Here is a 20,005-nt window from a genome sequence, read left to right on the forward strand (position 1 = left end):
CCGATTTCTATCCCAGCTAATCCCAGCTTCCATCACAAAAACCCATCTCTTGTCTTGTTCATCAGCAGGGTCATCCTATACTGTAAAAAGGAAAGCTCAAAACAAGAAACAGAATGAAGTGCTGCTTCTATATCAAGTCTTAAACACCCCTAAAGGGCTAGTTCAAAAATGCCCACAGTCTTCACAAGGAGATTGAAACAACCTCCACGGAAAAACTACAGAAACATGTACGTGAACAGAACAGTCACAGAATCTGCCTTTATGAAAAGATACCTTGAAAAGAGTGAAAGGTCAAAGCAGTATTACTAGTCCGAACTAGCTCACTAAAAAAAAAAAAAAAATTAAAAAAAAATATAGATAGATAGATAGATATAGGTAAAGTATCTTCTGGTATCCCAACTTCCCTCATTAACTCAGGGTCAGTACTCCACTCCATTTGTCAATGACTGTTCATTACACACAATCTCTCCACTTCAAGGCTGCACAAACCAAGAAAATTTCCCAATTTGGTCACTTCAACACAAATGCCTACCAAACTGCCATGGGAAAGAAGTGGGGGAAACGGGGGCCACCTTCTTATTAACTAGTTTCCCTTGGTTTCCTAAACCTGACACCAAATAATTTTCTATGTGCACAAAAACTTCCCAAACTGTGCTTAAAATACTATGTGGCAACAAATCTTAGGTACACAAATACCTTTCAGTTACTAATTGACCTTACCTACCTTTGTATGTCCGCAACCAACTAATATTTTACAACTTTGTTAAAGAAAAACACAAAAAAACCCAGAAGTTGAACAGTAAAACCACAAGAAAGCATTTTGTGTTGTTTGGCTGAGAGCCATTCCTCCCAAATTTCCACACAAAGTTCCCTGCACACAGTAAATCTCAGCTTTTCAATTGTCTTCACCACGCTCTAACACACTTCTTTACCTGTTGATGACTGTGCATTCACATCAGCACCATGAGCTAGCAGCAACTTGACAATTTTGACATGTCCACCATTAGCAGCAGCCATTAAAGGTGTTATGTCTCCTTTAATACCACGGTCTTCTACATTAGCATGCATTGCCAGAAGAACCTGTGAACAGAAGGCTGATCAACACCACCGGCAAGTGACAAACCAGCATATTCAAGATGGTTGAAATGCTACACAAAGCCTCCACCTTCACCAACACGCAGTTTTGTGTTAGAAACACTTACAGAAAGTAAGCGCAAAGAATGCATTAGCAACATTCAGTTTACATATAAGTCTTCATTTGCAGGTTAACTAACATTTTCCACTACCTTAATATTGCCTTCCAGGTGCATAAGACTGGAATAGATTAATTCAACACTTATTTTTGTACAATACACACATACTAAAAACAGCTAGGAAACCAACCTGCGCAAGCTCATAATATCCTGCTGAGCAGGCTAAACAAAGGAGGCTTTCCCCTTCTTCTGTGTGCTCGTTCACACTTCGTCCTTCAATTAGCAACTTCCGCACAGCATTTACATCTCCTTCTGAACAAGCCTCTGCCAAGCTGCGGCTAGTAAGATAGAAAGCATTTAAAAGTGAAAATGGACTATGCTTGAAAAGCTTGCTCCACAAACATAGTGCAGAGTAAAAATCCAACATGCCATGAGGATGCAGTCAACAAAAAAGGAGACACAATCTAAAAAGTGCCAACTGCTAATTTAAGAGGTGCTGTTTTTACACTTGAGGTTTCCACAGAACTTTTCAGAAAATTGACTAATGTGCATACTCAGCCACTCCTGTTAGTAATTTTTAACAGGAGTTTACACGAGAAACATCTGCAGGATGACCATTTAGGTTATCAAATTCTGCATTATGTACAATTCAAGCAGAAAACACGTTGAGAGAAGACACGACCGCGGACCTGACTTACTGTCGCAGCACTATACGTGTGGCACAATGTTATGTCCTACCGAAGTACAAAACCTTTTTTGGTAATCATTTCATAATGTAAGAAATAGGTACTAACTTTGCCTTTGAAACGGCTAATCATATAGCACTGCAAACAAATCACTGTTGGCTTATATTATTAATTACAACATAAAAGACACTCCAGCCTATTCCTGCTTTATAGTTCCCATTTAAAAACACAGGTTTTGTCCCACGCGTTTTCTGAAGTAAGGTTCAACGAAAAGGAGAACCGATTAAATCACGATAAGAACACCACCGTGAGTATTCCTTTCCAAATCAGCAACCACTACTCAGAGTTGCACTCACATTCTCTTTTGCCCCAGGACCAGAGGAGACTGAAATTGCCTATCTTAAAACTTTAGCTTTTGTTCAGCACTGTAACTGTTAACTGAAGTAAAAAAAGCCACCTGCATCACACTTCTATAACAAATTAATCACTTCACTTCTGCCCTGTGCTGAAAACCCCAGGATTTTGTAACACAATCGATGTTGCAGTTGTGGCCCTAACTCAACCAAGCAGAAATGCGTAAAATTCTCCTGGTTTGGCAAGGCCTGAGTCAGAGTACTTGTGGTTCTCACGTCAGTGCACAAGTTCTTCACTTCTATCATTCCAATTCTGTTTCAGTCAAAAAAGGGTCTACTGGAAGCATATTTTTCAATCCTGCCAATTCTGTCTTCTGTCTACGTTGCTTTCATTCCAAAAGAGTTATTGCTTTGTGAGAAAAAAAGTTCAAGGCTGACATATTTCTCTATTCTGCTCCAAATAATTAGATCAATAATAATATATCCAATACTACTGGCCTCACCCCACCCACTGCCCTTTCATCTCTTCTCCATTTAAGAAGTCCCATCAACACAGAACTAACTCAACAGGGAATGGAAAAATAAGGTAGTTGACAGAACACTTTTGCAAACCATATAACTCTATGCAAATATGAGCAATGCTTAAAATACTAAAGCGGGTATTTGTGTGGCAAGGACTAACTTACACCTGTATACCGTGCCCAGGACTCGTATTTGATTTGTGCCACCAGATGCAATATTAATATATGGAGAATTCTTTCTCAAATATGTCAGTTCACTGCATTTGCCACATTTATTTTAATTTCCCACATGCTCTGTCCCGGTAACAACTTTGGCAACAGCCACTGTCCACAAGAAAAGACGTAGCTGGGGGCACGGAAAGACACACACAGAATAGAAGCAGACATAACTCCAAACTATTCTGCTCTTCTTCATATGTCCTTGTCAACACACCAAGAAATGTTTCTTTGGAGTTACTCCAAGGAGTTACTTAGAAGGAACAAACTGCCAACTAGCACAGCAGCACTTGGTTGTTCTTACTAACACTCTGTTTCTGTTGTATGGAAGCTTAATGACAGCCTACAAGGCAACCTTATTTTGCTTTCCCTCATAAACATCCTAGTAACACAAAAAAACACAATGAAAGCCAAAAAGCCCAGTTAAAAAGCAGTGACTCCCTGGCCGATGCTCTGTCCAAGGTCCTACCTAACACGAGAAAGCTGCTGACCGCTATGAACACTCCAGTCACTCAAGTATCTTTTCCTTCCTCAATTAAAAAGGTGCTCTAAAGTTCTCTAAAACAACAGATGGGGTTTGGGGTTTTTTTTTTTTGTCCCAAAGCTAGTTTCATGCTATCACTGAATGACCCATTTTGGGATTTGCTATTTTTTGGTACAGTCCTAAGGCCCACACTATTTAAGAGCTTAGAAATTTTGTTTCTATAGTTGGTCAAGTTAAATTACTCGGAGCGTGATTTCCGAGCTCTAAGCAGTATTAATTGCTTCACTCCCCGTTGTAAGACCTGACAGTCCAGGAATATTTAACAAGAGAATCACAGGTGATAACTTGGCACTAATTCCACTTGATTTAAGAGTTCCACCACCCTGTAATCAGAAGCGATACAACACAAAAAACTGCTTCTAAAAGTAGCAAACTACTGAAAAAATCCAGTATAAAATTTGGCTTACTTGTCCGTCTGCCCTGCATTTGCTGTGCTTTCTGCTCTCATCCGGGTAAGTGCAGCAGCAGCTTCATCCAACGCGCAACTGACCGAAGAAGTCAGTCTGCGAAGCACCTCAGGATCTGCAAATGCTTTACCATCAGCTGTAGACAGCTTACCTATTCCTTTCATTCCAATTTACAACAAATTGGTACGCATGCCAGAAAAGGAGAAAACAGAGAAGTTCAAATTGAGCCTATGAGATCTGTTGGCAGAAACATTCCAAGCATAACAAACTACAGCTTCCAAAATGAAGGAATTTACTGTTTACAAAACTAATTTAAAAGCTGCACTCAGATGTGGTGCGTATGAATGAAACTCTCAGATCCACAGAGGGCATTCTTTTTCAACTATTGACAACTACTTAGTATAAGCAACTACTAAAGCTTTTCGTACAACAGTTGTTACAAAACAAAGCCTCATTGAGCAATTTAGTTTTTGATGTAAGTCTGCAAGCCAAGACCAGGTGTCAAGTTTTACTCCAGTTTTTAGAAATGCAGCATTGAAGGAACCCAATTAGAAGCACAGCCTTCACATGAAACTCTCATTTTCCAAAATTTGAAAAGCTTTAATAAACTTCTCTCTCTACAGCGACTTGCACAACCTTGCCAAGTTCACACCGCCTTACATTCCGCATTTATATCATGCTCATATGGATTAGACTTATGCAAGCAGTTCCAGTATGGTCTCGTGTGTAAGGGCTTCAGGGTTAAACCTGTATGGGACACGACTACTTACCTGCAGCTTCAAGTAAAGCTTCTAATCTTGCCTGGGTTTCTGGATCTACTGTTCTCAGGTCAGCACCATCAGCAGTACTTGACAAAAGCAATTTGGAAGCTGTTTCCAACATAGGGTTTTCGAGATCATCCTGATCCAAGATAAATGATTCCACCTGAAAAACAACCAATCTGGTTTAAGAATTATATAACTGACTGAATACATTTAAAACACAAAAACCCACAGTTGTAGTTATCATTTAAGCATTTGCTTTTGAAGTACTTTGTTAGCCAAACTATCCTCAGTTGACTCAAAAGGGTATTATTTCATCAACGGAAGCAATGAGATTTTCCAAAATCCCATACAAAGAATGCACCTTTTATCAGCTTATCCGTTAGCTCTGTGACTAGAAGCCATATGATATACCAAGAAAGTTTAAGACTGACTTCACGTCTCCACACTGCACTCTACGGTTTTCAAGTCCAACTTAACACGGGAGGGAAAAGTGAGAGAACAGATATCACTCCAGAAGGCCTAAAGGTAGTAGCGGCCACAAGTTTCTACGCAAGCTGTTGCTTAGTTTTGTTTTTTCCCTCCCCAAAGCACGAAAGATACATATAACAAAGACAAAATTGTTCTATTTCCCACAACCCAGTCATCTTCCAAAGAAGTAACCTACCCTCAAACGGCATTACACTCTATTAGCACAGAAAACCAGGAAAACTAACAGTCTTCACTACTTTAGTGCCGATTGTTTTCTTCTCACTTGCAGAAAAAAATCTCTCAGCTATCTCACTTATTTCAAGTCTGATGTCTCCTAACCCAACACGGAAAAAAACCCCAAACCAAACCAAACAAAAAAAAAAAAACAACAACGCACAAAAAAACAAAACACAAAAAGACAAGCAACAAGTTCTAGATATAATCAACTCAAACGCAACTTACAAGGGTTTCACAGAATCTTTCTGGAGAAAGCATTTATTTAAAACATTACCTAGAGAACATGCCATTGCGGATATCTGCCTTTTTCATAAAACAGATGCTGAGTGGTCTAAGTTCTTCTAAAGATCCTACTTTCTTGTACTCTCCATTTGTTTTGGTTGTGAAACACACAGAAATTAAGGAACAGATCAGCATATTAGAGAGAAAAGCCCCTAGCATCCATTTGTGTTTCACTGCCTGTTAAAAGAGAACTAGGTCAAGTAGTTTAGAGAAGACGCTCCGGTAAGAGTTCCATAAATGTACACCTAAGCCTATGAACTAGCCATCTCGAACCATTTATGAGATTATAAAGGCAAAGTTTAAACACCCCCCCTACAAAGCTTAACAGCCTCAAAAATCCACGTCTTCAAAAAAGTCAAAGAAATAAAAAACCAAAAACAAACAAAAAAACCACAACCAATGCCTGTCCATAATCAAAATCAACCTAAATGCAAGTCTGCCAGACAAACAAACCACACATGCCAGCCACCCCTACAACATGATTAAAAACTTCAGTCATCTTCAGATAAAAGCAGCTACTGTCCTTAGCACAGCAGTAATCTACTTCTACATGGAAGAGAGCTCATTAAGATAGAAATAAAATTTATTTTATTCTTAAGATTCGTGTGTGTCTCCAAAGTTTAAAAGCAGTCTCATGAGCATCACAAGTTTAGATTCCTGCAGATAAATGCCCTAAGAATTTAAGTGGGCAGACAAACCAGAAGAGCGACCAATTCATCTCGGGACTCCTGAAACGGCTCCCTCATCCTCCCATCTATTCTCTTGTCACAAGTGAAGAGCTCACGCAAGAACTTCTCCTTCCGCGGTCTGCCTCCAGTTCAAAACTTACTTGGATATGGTACTAGCACATAGCTTGAACCTAGACACCTTGTTTCGGAAGGTGGGCTAAGAACTACTTTCAAAATTACTTCAGTTTATTACTTCAACGATACCATCGAGAAACCAAATCTCCTGTCAGACAGCTTTTGTCAATACACAAGTATACACCTCAAGGGCATCTCTGAAGCCTCCTTCCACTCCTTTGAAGCCTCTTTGCCCTCCTTCTTCAAACCTGGGAACACAGCAAGCTGAAGGAGTTGAGTACCAGCTTCTGATAAAATTGACTGATGTCAACAACTGCCAACAACAGGACAGTCCTGCAGGATTCCACGTTGCTCCTCAGCACTACTTTTTCCAAGTGATTCTCACACAGGCTGCAGTTTTCCAGTTTGGCAAACCGGTGCAGGCAACTCCTAGTTTCCTCCCTAGTCCTAAGGAACGGTTCACTCCTGCCTCGCCAGGGTCCTTCGCTGGTCACTGCCAGCTCTGCTCCATGCATCTACATTGTAGTTTTTAGGCTGGTTTTGGTTCATCTGAGGACTTGCCATTTGTCTTCTTCCAGAGGCCTAAGCCTGCCGCAGAAAGAGAAAGGAACTACTCCGCTGTTCGGGAGCCAAGCGACAGATTTCACCACCGGAAAGGCAAACTACTGAGCAGTCAGAAGGATTCTTGGCTCACCGAACTCATGCAAAATCCCTACTACTTAAGACTAAGTGAAAAAAAAACATCTGAGTGAGATACTTAACAGCTGGTCGTGGTTCTTCCTAACACTATGAAATATTTGCTAAGAAAAAAGTCAAAATAGGAAAACATCTCTCCCCCACTCACTTCCTCTCCCTTCCAATTAGGTCTTTTAGGCAGTTTAAGTTTCAAATGGAAAAATCTTCCTATTTTCCTTCCAGCTAAAAATATGAGCGTGGTAGGATTAAAAAAACAACAGAAGAACGGGGAGAAAAAGCAATCCACCTACAAACAACACAGCACCAAGACAACCACAAGTTATTAGAAGAAAACTTCCCTTCCAATGAAGTCTTGAAAACGTTTGTATTATGTGCTGTCACTTAAACCACTTCAGAGCAACATCTCAAGAAATTAACTTATTAAATAATAAATTTAGACTATTTTGTGACATTAAATATAGCTAGATTTCCTTTTCCAAGGTAGAAGAGATACATCTTGCACCAGTGGCTTGCAGAACTTTTAATCAAGCCTCCAGTTACACTCTGGCATATTCTCACGATTGCCTTTTAGCTTAAGATTTTCATTAGGTCTACAGTCTTGTCTTTTCAGCCAGTTCAGCATGACACAGAATACCATACAGGGTGATAGTGATAAAAGACACAGTGTCTAACAGTGATGAATAAAACTGAGTCTTGGTAGAAGTGAAAATTACATTTTCGTTTCTCCGAAAATACTGCCTTCTCTACAGAAGCTACGAACTGAAGACAAAGCATTTCCAGTTACCAGGCCAAGTAAACAGACATTTCCTTTAATGGTCTTCAGATGTATTTTATTTCCCTTAACTAAAAAAATGTGTAGAATAGTCCACAAATGCTCCACCTCACATATCAGAATATTTCATCTGGGTTCTCAGTCAGTATTTCTCTGATCAAACAATACTCTGACATAATCCAATTGTTCAGACAGTCCCAAACAGAAGGCCTTTTACAAGATTTCTCCTCCTCTCTCATCCTGCAATAAGAATCTCATGTTCTGTACTTGCCCAAGTTTACTTTGCCCGTAATCACTTCTAGTGTATTTGATGCCTCTACAATCAAAAAACACGGTAGGAGAACAAAATTACCAAGTTCTAACTATTCTCAAAAAGAACAGCCTACAGTTTTGATGCGTTGAACATAACTGTAAAGAGAAATTTTAAAATGGCTCAGAAAAGTTCAGTATTAACAGGTATATAAATCCAAACCTCAAGGAAATTGCATGCTACAAGTACCTTAGCATATGTTCCGAGTCCTATTTTTCTAGGCAAAAAAGTCATTCTAAATTTTCCAAGTATTGTAAGACTAGACTGAACTTCAATTTTCAACGTTACACACTTTTATCACCTCTTATTAAAAAGACAAGTCCTTCCCTACTTAGCAAAGTTTTGCGACATCATCAAGTTGGGTTCTGCGCACTCATCCTCTCCCTCAGTGACCTCTGTTGTCCTTTTCCCCGTGCACGCTCCCAGGCTCCCACGTGGCACACCACTGTGTGCACGCACTCAGGCAGACCTAAGGTTATTTTCGTGTTCTCTGTTTTCTGAAGTACAGACTCAAAACCCCACCTGTTCTTTCCTACTCCAACCCTGGGGTGATCAGTTTGCTCCTGCTGTTTTCCCCATCAGGTAAGACACATAACATCAAGGGATTTCCTCTTCACCAGACCATAACCAGGAGGTCTAACTTCTTACAAAAACGATTCTGTGGGCAAGACTGTATCTTTTCTGTCATAAAGAACAGTACTTGGGCATTTTTAGTACTGTTTTGCCACTTGGTACGTGGACATAGACACCTCAACCAGCTAAAAGCTGATCCACCAGGACTCATGTCTATACACCCTAAAGACAGTCCTACAAGATGTCAGTAATTCTATGTCTTGACTGCCAAATACCAGAAACTGAACACACAGTTTAATAAAAGCCAGGCAAGAGCAGGAAAAAAAAGCACAATTGAGTTACTTTGCTCTAGCTGGCATGGCTCTTGCCACCATGTGATACTAGATCAGCCAGAGACATAATTCAGTTCTTGATGCTAACTCAAACTTCATCGATCTCTCATCATCAAGCCACACGCATATAAAACTGCCGTCAGCATAGATCTCACCATGTACACACTGATGTAAATATCTCCCCATATCCCCATAGCAGAGTCTTCTGAGTCCATATATATGCCTCCACACGGTCTCACACAGACGTAAACCAAGGTCAAACAATAAACTTTCTCCCATAGTTTCCCTCACAAAACAAAACAAAAAAAAAAAAAAGAGAGAACAAAAAAAAACACCACAAGAAAAACACAAAAACCACACCACACAAAAACAACCCCCATCCATTAAGGATTTGCAGAGGAGTCAGTCACCTACTGATTTCAATTTTACTACTGAGAAGGCTAAAGACAGATTAGCATCTTCCTAATTTTATGTCAAGCCGAGGAGGGAAGATACATTCCACCTACAAACAACTGTCTCTTCACATCTTCTACATTTATGAGATAGAAATCCAGTACTCAACACCAAAGGGCTCCTCTGGAGCCACGTCATCAACTAAGGTATCAAGCTAGTCAAGTCTCCTGACTACCAAAATTGGTATACAATACGTAAAATAACATTACAAGCCTAAAACTACAGCAACTCTCATCTTACTGTCAGCAGAAGTACCTGCCACAGATTGGCCACAACACTATTGAACTCTGATGACACTGCACAACTACACTAGTAAGAAGTTCTAATGTTGTTTGATGCCGCGCAAGGAAAGAACCTAAGAGCAAAGCTAAGCCCTTTTGTTACGCTGGTGACTTTGGTACCTTTAGAATGTCACTCGGTTTAGTGTGTGAACTTCCTCTTTTCATACATATCTAAGACTCTGTAATATTTACACTTTACATCAATATAGTTGCCCACAAAGCATTACCAGAGAACTTTATGATTAGCTAAACTTCATCAGTAGTAGAGAACATAAAAGCAACTATTTAAAATTTCATTTATGAACAATGGCAGAAAACAGTTTCCAGCATCCACTACCTACTAAAGCCCTTACTGCAAAATAACAAAAGCCCATTATTTATCCATCTAATCAGTACATAGCTGCCATGAATAGCTCTGGTCATTAATTTACACAGCATCTCCAGCATTTGTTCATCACTGTTCTACAGTTTTTCCTCAATCACAGCTGTGCTACAAGGACAACCCAGAGACATTAAGAAAAGGCTGTAAAAGTAATTTTCGCCTTCTTATCTCAGGTTCCCGGCCTGACTTCAAGAGCCCGTCTTGCCAATTCCATTCCCTAGTCCTTCTCTTTAAGGCCATCCTGCATGCAGACAGTATTTACGTGCTACCGCTTTGCAGCATTCAGTCACAAATTAACACAGAGTAAACATTCAAGACCCTACATTCCATATAAATTATAAAACTGACATCATATTACTGTAACATGTGCCATCTGAAAGCGGATGCACAGAGATGGAGGGCAGCAAACACTTGCTTAATTGTATGGTACATTTAGGTACATGATGTCATTAACCCTGCTGAAACACTTGCTTATAAGAACATGAAAAGCACTCTTGGCCAAACATCCAGCAACATCTTCCTGAAAGCTACGCAAGTTCCTAGCTGCGTTTCAGCCATTGTTTATAATGAGCAAATAGACAATATAATGTTTCTCTACCTTGAGGCCTTAGATGAAGACATGTTCAAAGAAAAGTAGTAAACAGCTCTTTAAAAAGTATCAAGTAAACAGTGAAATCCAGTTTCAGTGTCTAGCAGTTAGGTTGCAAACAACAGATCTCAAAGGCTGTGAAATAGCAAGTTGTACTCATTAACATAAAAGGATGAAACATTTTTAAGCTTCAAGTGTTTTTAACCTCCATAAGCAAGAGCATCTGAAACCTGATTTGGATAAATCAGGCTAGCCCAGATGAAGTTTTTTAAAAGGCCCAAAACCCACCTTCCATTACAAAATATTTTCTCTGCAAGTTTTTTTTCTTACTCTTGGGGCTGGACCCTATTTTCTAGGCTTACAATCCAGCAGCAGATTTGTTTCTCAGCTTTTCTCAGATGACTCCCATGACTTTTGCCTCACATTAGGCACTGATTACAATTTTAGAATTTGCTACATTTTCGCCTTGGCCCGTGGACCTTTAGCGTTTGATACCCAGAGGGTGTCAAATGGATCCGATGAGCATCAAGGCTTAGCACAAAGCCTTTCCGAAGAACCTGGCGTACAAGGAACAGCTAGTGGCTACAGCCACGTAGCAAACCTCACCACCTCAAACAGACCTTAACAGACAGTCCTTTTGTATTATTTCTTAAGTCACAGAAGGACTTACTGCCAATTGGCAAGCACTGCAACAGACAATTTTTCCCAGCTCCAGAATTTTTGGAGAGCAGCAAAAGGTTTTTAAAGACAATATGAAATTTAACATGGATTTTCAAGTCTGTCAGGTATTGCAAAGACACCTTCAGACCAAAACGACAACCATTACCAGGTCAGTTAATAAACTTTAGTTCCACTACAGCAACAAGTTACTAGCTTGAAGAGCAAGGAATCTTCAGATTCTTCACTTCCTCAGCTAAAAATGGCTCCCATACAGCAACCGGTTTTAATCCCGATTTACACGAGGAACTCCTCATATAAACAGCAGAGCTTGACCCACAGTTACACTGCCTTCCCCTCGCACTCTAGCAACTCATATCCAAGATAATCTCAGCTTTCGCTCCAGAACAGTTTTAGCTCTCACACCTCCAATGGCAGAGAGCTAATTATTTCTGTCCCTGCCCTTCATCTCATTAAGGCAACAGATTGTTTTTACAGCCTATGTCATTTACTTACTTAAAGCTGGACCTACAGCACTTCCACCTCACAAACGGCATGTGCGGGACTGGACAGGCAGGAAGGGGGCACCGGGCCAGCACACAGACAAACCTTTTCTTGAAGATCACAGACAAGTCTATAAACTCCCCTGGTGTTTGGGATCAGGACACCTGTCAAGATTCTCCTCTTATATGAAAAATGGTCCCCGTTTATTTTTTAGCTGCTGATCAGTTCCACTGAGTATCTGCTAATCACTTCCTACAGCCTTGGGGATTACCATGAAATTGTTCCAAGTTATTCCAAGACACTGTACCAAAAAAAAAAATAATAAATATATATATATATATGTCCATCTTTCATACAAGTTTCATGAGCATTTCTTTAAAATAAAATATTTTCCACTGTTCACTGCGTGAATATACCCTACGAGTCCATTTTAGGCAGAAATAGCAGGTTTTATACTATTATCTTGCAACTGGAACACACAAGAGGAAATAAAACAACATTCCCTGTGCAAGAACAAAGTCCAACTCTGACTAATAACTAGTTAAGTTTGCTTTGCACAACACTGCTAGGTATTTTTAATGTCTTATATCTAAACATTCAACACACATCAAGGGATTCGTGAGGTAAGAGTGAATCAAAACTAAAGCAATGACACATTTGCAATGTAGCAAACCGGACCAATTATTTCAAGGACTGATTTTTCACTTGGGCACACAAAACCTAACCTACAAATAGGCAACCCAAAACCTACAAACTATGATCCATCGTTCCACCACATTTTTAATCTTAACGGGCTACCAAAGTCTTTATATGTAGCTTTCAGTTGTAAGTGTCAAGAAATCACATAGGAGTCTTGGAAAGACAAAACACTCATTATTTCAAAGGTACTTCATAATGCCCATAGAACATACATGCACTGCAGTTTTTGTTCATCTTAGTCACAGGTCAGCTCAGCATAAAAAAGGGCAGGAAATTTTTTCAGCCCCTCGCATGTCTTAGTGTCTGCTCTCCCTTACCCTGCTACCTTTTAGCCATCAGAATATCACCGCTTACACTTTCAAAGTACATTAACCCATCTCAGTTGAAAGTCAGCTTACTGGAAAAAATACTCTTGTGGGAACCATCAAGACAAAGCAACCAACTTATATCTTGAAATAAAACAGTGGGAACAGACTTTGACTTGATCAAACGACATATTAAGGCAAAGTGTATGGTTCTGCCTTTTCACCTAAGGCTACGTGTTTTCAGGTGAAACTACCACTTAGTTAACACAGGTTTCAGGCCATTTTAACATGTAGATCTTCAGAGCATTAATAATGTATTATATTAAAAATTCCGTTCAAAGCTTTACTCAATACAAGCCTCTGGCATTGCTTGCCATTTCTGTGGGGACAACCTAGTTTTTATGACATAGCTCTGAAGTGAAAATGATGGTTTACTGGATGTTTACACAAGACACCATTTTCTTCAGATAAAGATCAGCTTCCTGGTTACTGAAAGGGAAAGCATACACTAAATCCAAGTGAAGCAGACTATTTTGCCTACTCAATTTCAGACTTGCAGTTTTTATGGTTTTTTTCTTCAAATCTATTTTGATACAGGAACAAGCTGTGTGATTCTCCCTTGCCCTACCCAGCTACTACAGCAGCACTGTCACCGCAGACACAAAGTCTTACAGCAGCATTTCTTCCCTATACAGTGAGGACTGCTTCCAGTTATCTCGGATACATAATCAGATCTGTTGTCTTTCAAACATGCAGTGACCCTCCCCAAACCTAAATGCCTTGTTCAGCAGAAATCTGAAGTCCGGCAGCTGGAACGTCTCAACAGTGTCTTCTTTCATTTTATTCCATCAACTATACACTCCATTTCTCTCGCTGCTGCTAAAAAAAAAAAAAAAATACAGAAGGGGGAGGGAGGGAGAACGGTGGGAAGAGTAACAGTCCATGCTGCTGAAATGGCATAACACCGTCCTCATGACTGGCACCAACAGAGTTTCTGCTGCAGGGACACCTGCATTATTACTGCAGTATTACTGTGTTTCTGATGACGAGACAGGTGCTGATGTATTCACACAAAAATTCCCTCCTCTCCTCTGTAGTCCTTATCTCCAGCATTACAAACAACAATAGACAGACAGGCAGACTGCTACCTATAGCTACAAGAAGGTTGTGAAACTATGAGGACAAACACCTTCAGTTTAATATTCTTTTTCCATTTCAAATCTTCATTCCAAACACCTAGCATACTTACACATTAAGCAAATTTATGCATTAACTGGTATCCAGCTGCAATTGTTTATGCAAGAAGAATTTCATGCCAACGTAAAAATAACACCACCTCAACTCATTACCTTATTAAGTTCCCTGCCCCAATTTCACATTTATGCAGAGGGGAAGAAAAAAAAAAAAAAAAAAAACCAACAAGTTTTAGTCTCTGATGAGTAACAGGATGTAATAACCACCGAAAAAAAAAAGAATCATTAAAACACTCTGAAACCACCTGCCATCATGCTTCTGAAAGCTCAGCTTCAGACAATACTTTTATATTAACAATAAAAAAGCTGACACATTTCCAATCCAACCACTTGAACACAGGTACGCACCTTCACTCTCCCAAGCCCCACAAAAAAGCTGAACACGAACATTTGATAGAAACCATCTCTTTTGGAGTGAACTTAGAAAGAACTGACCACAGAAGCAAAGCTTTGACAGCGTACGAATAACTTGCTCAGACTGCTGCTGCCTCTGCACCACCCCCGAGATATGGTGGTCTACATCAGAGCCGCTGATAAATAGATAACACATATAACAAAGGTTGTTCCCACACTGTCCGTTGCAAAACCAAAATGGAAACAGCTTTCTGCAAAATAACCCCGGCAGCTGAAGGATACTAAACAGACAGCCTGATCCTACGCAGGCAATATTTGCTGCCCTTAGCAAGTAACCTGTCATGTCTTCCCAAACAATACAAGTTTATCTATCAGAGACAGAATAAAGGGGACACATAACAGCTACGAAGAAAAAAGATGATGCAACTGAACTTCCCAGAATCACCCTCTTCTCTTGTCACCAAAGTCCCCCAATGTCACACCTGAACAACAACTGCAGCCCCACTCTCTCAAGTATCTGAGGTAAGCATCACTCAAGCTACTTAACAAGTTACTTACAGGGCCACACAAACCAGAGCCTACTCATTACAGCTGTAAAAAGCTTAGAGGGGTTATGCAGCCTCTGACCACCTAGCCAATGCTCCACCCAGACTGTATCGCAGGCTCTTTAAGACAAGCCTTCTGAGCTATGTAAATGGCATTTTAGAGTTTTCCCATCTCTCCTCCTGCTGAAGGACAGCTCAAGGACTGCAAATCTCTCTAGATAAGCTTGTACTTCAAGCACATCCTGAGGACCACCACCACAGACTCAGACTAACCCCTAATCATGACATGGCCACCTTCCATGGATCTTGTAGTAAGAACTAAGGAACACAGAGAAAATAAGGAGTACAGAACAACACAGCTGTATGAACGTCTCTTCAGCTTTGTCATTCAGTATGTAAAAATGGGGGAATACATTAAGCGTGACTCCGCTCTCAACAAAAGGTTTTTGGATGTCTACCTGAAGAGCACCTCGATTCACAGTAACGCTAGCATCTCTGAACAATGTGTGCACTACTGGAAAAGGACTAAGCAGTCCTGCCGTGCACTGTCACGTCCTATTCCTCACTGACCTATTTGCAAGGGACTAATTATCCTCTTCAGTTTTGTTTAAGGAAGGTGAGCTCACTAGAAAGAGAAAATCCTTCTCTAACAGTTGGTCCCATTCCGTTTCCACTGGACTCACCTTTTGCCTTGACTGTGTACTCCAAGGACAGATTTAACAGATCCTGTCTCAATACAAGCATTTCCAAGCCCACAATGAAGTGCCTTGCTACACTGACAGATCCACATCAACTGATTTAGAACCTTGAAGTATCCTCCTTTTAAATAACACCTAAGAAAAAAGTGAAAACTTAAAAAAAATAAAATAAAATCCTGAGCTGTTAAAAGCACAAATGCATCATTTCAATTCTGCTATCTCTACAAGAGCCAAGCTTGAATTCCCAGTGATAATTTATTATCTTTATCACTGGTTAACTTCAGGGGGCTTGCCTGCATGTTTGTTGCCTGCAGAGTCTTCGAGGAGAAGTATCTTGAGCTTTCTTTTCACAGCTCAATAAGCAGCCATTTCTCTGTCACTCTCAGGCTTTGTTGTAACAGATCAAGACCCTTAACTAATCCTTTGAGAAGGGAGTTTAGAGCAGCTTAGCACAACTAAAGGTGGCCCAACTTCTCACAAGCGCTTTTTCTGGAATATTTTTCACCTCTTCCATTTCACTGGCCCGATGCACTCTGTTGACATTTCAGTTCAGAACTGTGCACACCCATCCATTTCCAGCTGAAACAAGTTGTTATTATAAGGACTGTAGATCAGCACAGCTGAACAATGGAAACACAACATCATAACTTCGGTGTAGACAAAGCTAGCAGCTATAAAGCCCTATACCGAAAAAGTGCTGCGGAGCCTTGCCTTCATCCAGATTTTCTAACAGCATAGTTGAAGTCTGTTAACACAAGAGCATTTCTCTCAGATTTAAACACACGGTTATTTCTTGCAATGAGGCCAGGCCTCAGTTGACCCAAAGCAGCTCCTCGGTAGTCCACGCCAAGGAAACTGTCAAACTTAGCAAACTATGCAGATTCAGATGAAAGAGGACAGGCATTTATAGCTATTCATGCCAACCACAGGCAAGACCACCCTCCTATTCCTCATTACGTACAATATAAAACACCGGAATCGTATGGCCATTCAAAATATATTTGCAAAAAGAAAGCCTCCACTACCACTGCTACATGGTGAGCTTTCACTGACAGAGCATGCTCCATTTGCAAGGTTAGGAAGAGGGAAACCATCGACTTTCTCAGTCTTCGCAAAGAGATGCTTCAGATTTGCTACGCTAAATCTGCCAGAAAACATTTCTCAGTCAGCACAACTTCCAACAATTAGCCTAGTCAGCTTGGCTTCATTCCTCCCTGCATCTGCAAGTGACTACAGCAGTGGTAAATCAGCTACAACTCCCACTAGGAGTTTATTCCTGTTCCCTAACTGTTGTCAAATGACTTATTTCTGTGTGTTTCCCAACTCTGATCTTAAAGCCAAACTCAACCCCAAAACAGAGGACAGCTCACATGCTCATTTATACCACAAAACCTCCAAAGAGCAGACCACTCTATTGTGCTGGCCACAAAATACACATGTAGGAAGACCTCAATTCCCTGAAACTTCTACCATGCAGACAAGCTATTAAGCCAACGGTATTTTGTTTCAACAATATCAGAAGGCAAGTGATTCATGTTTGCCCACATATTTTCATCCCCAAACACAGATACTGAGTTACACAGATTGATCGAATCACAGGACAAGGGAAATAATGGGAACAGAAATAATCACAAGTTACTGTTCCCTTCGGGACTACACCTCAGACATCCTGATGCCTAATGCACTCCTATGTTAACTCAAATACCATGTCCCCCATCTCTAGGAAACTCCTCCCCCTCCCCAAAACTTCAAAGGTAAAAGGTCTGTGTTCTGGCGGAAGGAGGCCCTCCTGACAACTTTTGTGGAAACCCATCACCAGCACCCACCACCACCCATCAGGCAGAACCAGTTGTCTTCAGGTCTGCAGCAATGATGAATACCACACATTCTTGCCGTGGGAAAAGGAACCCAGAATGCTACAGTTCCGTGAAAGCATGATCAACCTTTGTGAATCCAACAGACACTTAAAAGGCTCTGTGCATCACAGCAGTCTACTTCAAAACTCTACTACTCAGTTTGGATCCAGGGTGCACACAAACCTCATGCTTCAGAGACTTGCCCTTCCCAACCACAAAGCTGTTCAACTACCAGGAAAAGTAAGGAAAAATCAATTTCCTTGCTGCACCAAAAACTCTAATTTTACTTCTGCAGTGGCACCCTGAACTGCCTCTCATGTCTAAGAACTACCGGGAGAACCTTCCTCAGTCAGAACAGCTGGGGGGGGGTCACCCAACTTCTGTGTCTCAGAACTTTGAAAACCCTCGTACAACATCAGACTAGCACCAAGGAAGAAGCAAAGACACTCACAGCACCTCTTCCCCCCGCCCTCCGCCTTTTTTCTCTGGTCAGGATCAAGAATATAAGCCAGGCATCTACATTAACTGCTTCCTGGACAACTCATAGCTAAAGGGCAATATTTGGATAGTGTCCTGCCTGAAACCAACTCCACTTCAAGAAGGAGAACCAGAAGCAGTACAACAAGACTATCTGTCCAGAAGAGGCACAAAATGGCTATGTGCACTGGGGCTTTACAGGAGCAGTTGGCTTTTTCAGGTACGCTTTTCACAAAGCCGCACCTAGTGGCACTGTGTTGCAAGAACTCCAGTTATTTACTTTAACGTGTTGTTTAAAGTGCTCAGGGCTTATCTGAACACCTATCACAAACTGCAGGCTTCCATTACATCAGCTGTTAAAAGGCATAAGAAAAGAGTGTGGCAGTTATACCGATATCATAGCATATAACCATTGGAGACTTTTTACCAAACCACTTGCACAGTAATGAAGGTGCATACCAGAAACTACACTTTTGAGTGGAACATACTGAGCAGTAAAGACTTAGGTTTCCCCCCAAAGCATCCCATTTTATCTTTTTAATACAAGCCGATGTGGAAGTTAGCATAAAGCTTCAGTAACAACAGCCAACTTGAAATTAGCCATTTAAAGGATGATATACCAACCCTGGGGCAGCAAAATTGCATTTTGCGGTAGTAGCGCGGGGGGCTGATGAAGCGTAGGAAAAAAAGCGTGGCAGAGGACACCTCAGCCTCAGGTGAGGCGTGCACCCCGCTGCACCCACCAGCTCTCTCCCTGCCTTCTCTGCCACAACATTGGAAAGGGTACAATTCAAAACAAAGAGTCCAAAATACCATCAGGGATTGAAGAAATGTTGTCGGGCACTACAAAAAATACTGTCACACAACACACTCCCAACCCCTCCCCGTCTGTCCCCTCCATGGCAGCAGACTGTCTCTTTGCTTGCGCTCAGAAAAATGAGGATCTACTGTAGAGGAAAAGACGTGTCAATGGCAGACATCCATCTCTCCCAGCACAGCAAGAAAGAAAAGCTGTTTGCCTCCCACTCCTGTCTGCCTGTTTTGCCCACTACGTATAACCTATACTCCCTCCAGAAGCTTTTTTTTCTCCTGTAAGAAAACACCAGGGAATAGAGGGCTTGGGAAAAAAAATATTGAAAAAACAAAGATTACAATTTTAGATAAACAGTATTTTCATTGCCCTCAATGAACAAACGATGCTCAGCACTGCTACCGCTCGTTTTGACCTAAGCTCCATATTTTTCCCCTCATTGCTCCTGTTAAAAAAAAATCCTCTCAGATTCTCAATTCTAATCGCTCTTGCACATACTCCAACGCGTGCATTCCAGGCATCAGGTCCACAGTCACCAGAAGGACACACAAATTTATTCTATCATCCACTGTGACTACTGAGCATAAAACACAGTAAGCAAGTGGCCTGAACTGCATAACACCAGTTGGTTTTGAAACAGAAATAGTTTTAAGCTGCCCACATGTTTTCTTACACAAATTTGGCAGGAAATCATTCCCTTCTGTAAGTAGTTTTGGTTAGCTGTTCTTCACCATAGCAAGCAAGTCCTCTGCAATGAAGGATGAAGCGGCAGAAGGGAACAAGGACATGTGGAGGAGGGACAGGATGAACGCACAAACAGCTATTCTGTTTTGAGTTCAACTCAGAATTCCCTTTGGCATGAATGAAACAGTGATGTGTGCACAGGCTTGTTCACAGCAATACAGGATCAACTTGTATGCAGAGATGTAAACCAAAATGCAGGAACGCTAGAACAATTTTTTTTCTTCAAGCAACACAATGCAT

The 20,005-nt window shown here is 40.8% G+C and overlaps 1 protein-coding gene across 6 annotated transcripts in view; it reads right to left on the reverse strand.

Annotated features, from left to right (window-relative positions):
* The window catches only part of ANKRD17 (ankyrin repeat domain 17), a 96,631-nt gene that overhangs the window by 47,040 nt on the left and 29,586 nt on the right, over positions 1-20,005 (reverse strand). For all 6 annotated transcript variants that reach the window (XM_075039386.1, XM_075039379.1, XM_075039362.1 and 3 more), the window contains exons 2-5: positions 4,691-4,844; positions 3,921-4,077; positions 1,384-1,531; positions 933-1,080 (exon numbers count right to left, since the gene is read on the reverse strand). In XM_075039386.1, the coding sequence (XP_074895487.1) occupies positions 933-1,080; positions 1,384-1,531; positions 3,921-4,077; positions 4,691-4,844 (607 nt within the window). The remainder of the gene's footprint in view (positions 1-932; positions 1,081-1,383; positions 1,532-3,920; positions 4,078-4,690; positions 4,845-20,005) is intronic.

This window comes from Buteo buteo, chromosome 1 (assembly GCF_964188355.1).
Source record: "Buteo buteo chromosome 1, bButBut1.hap1.1, whole genome shotgun sequence".
NCBI lineage: Eukaryota > Metazoa > Chordata > Aves > Accipitriformes > Accipitridae > Buteo > Buteo buteo.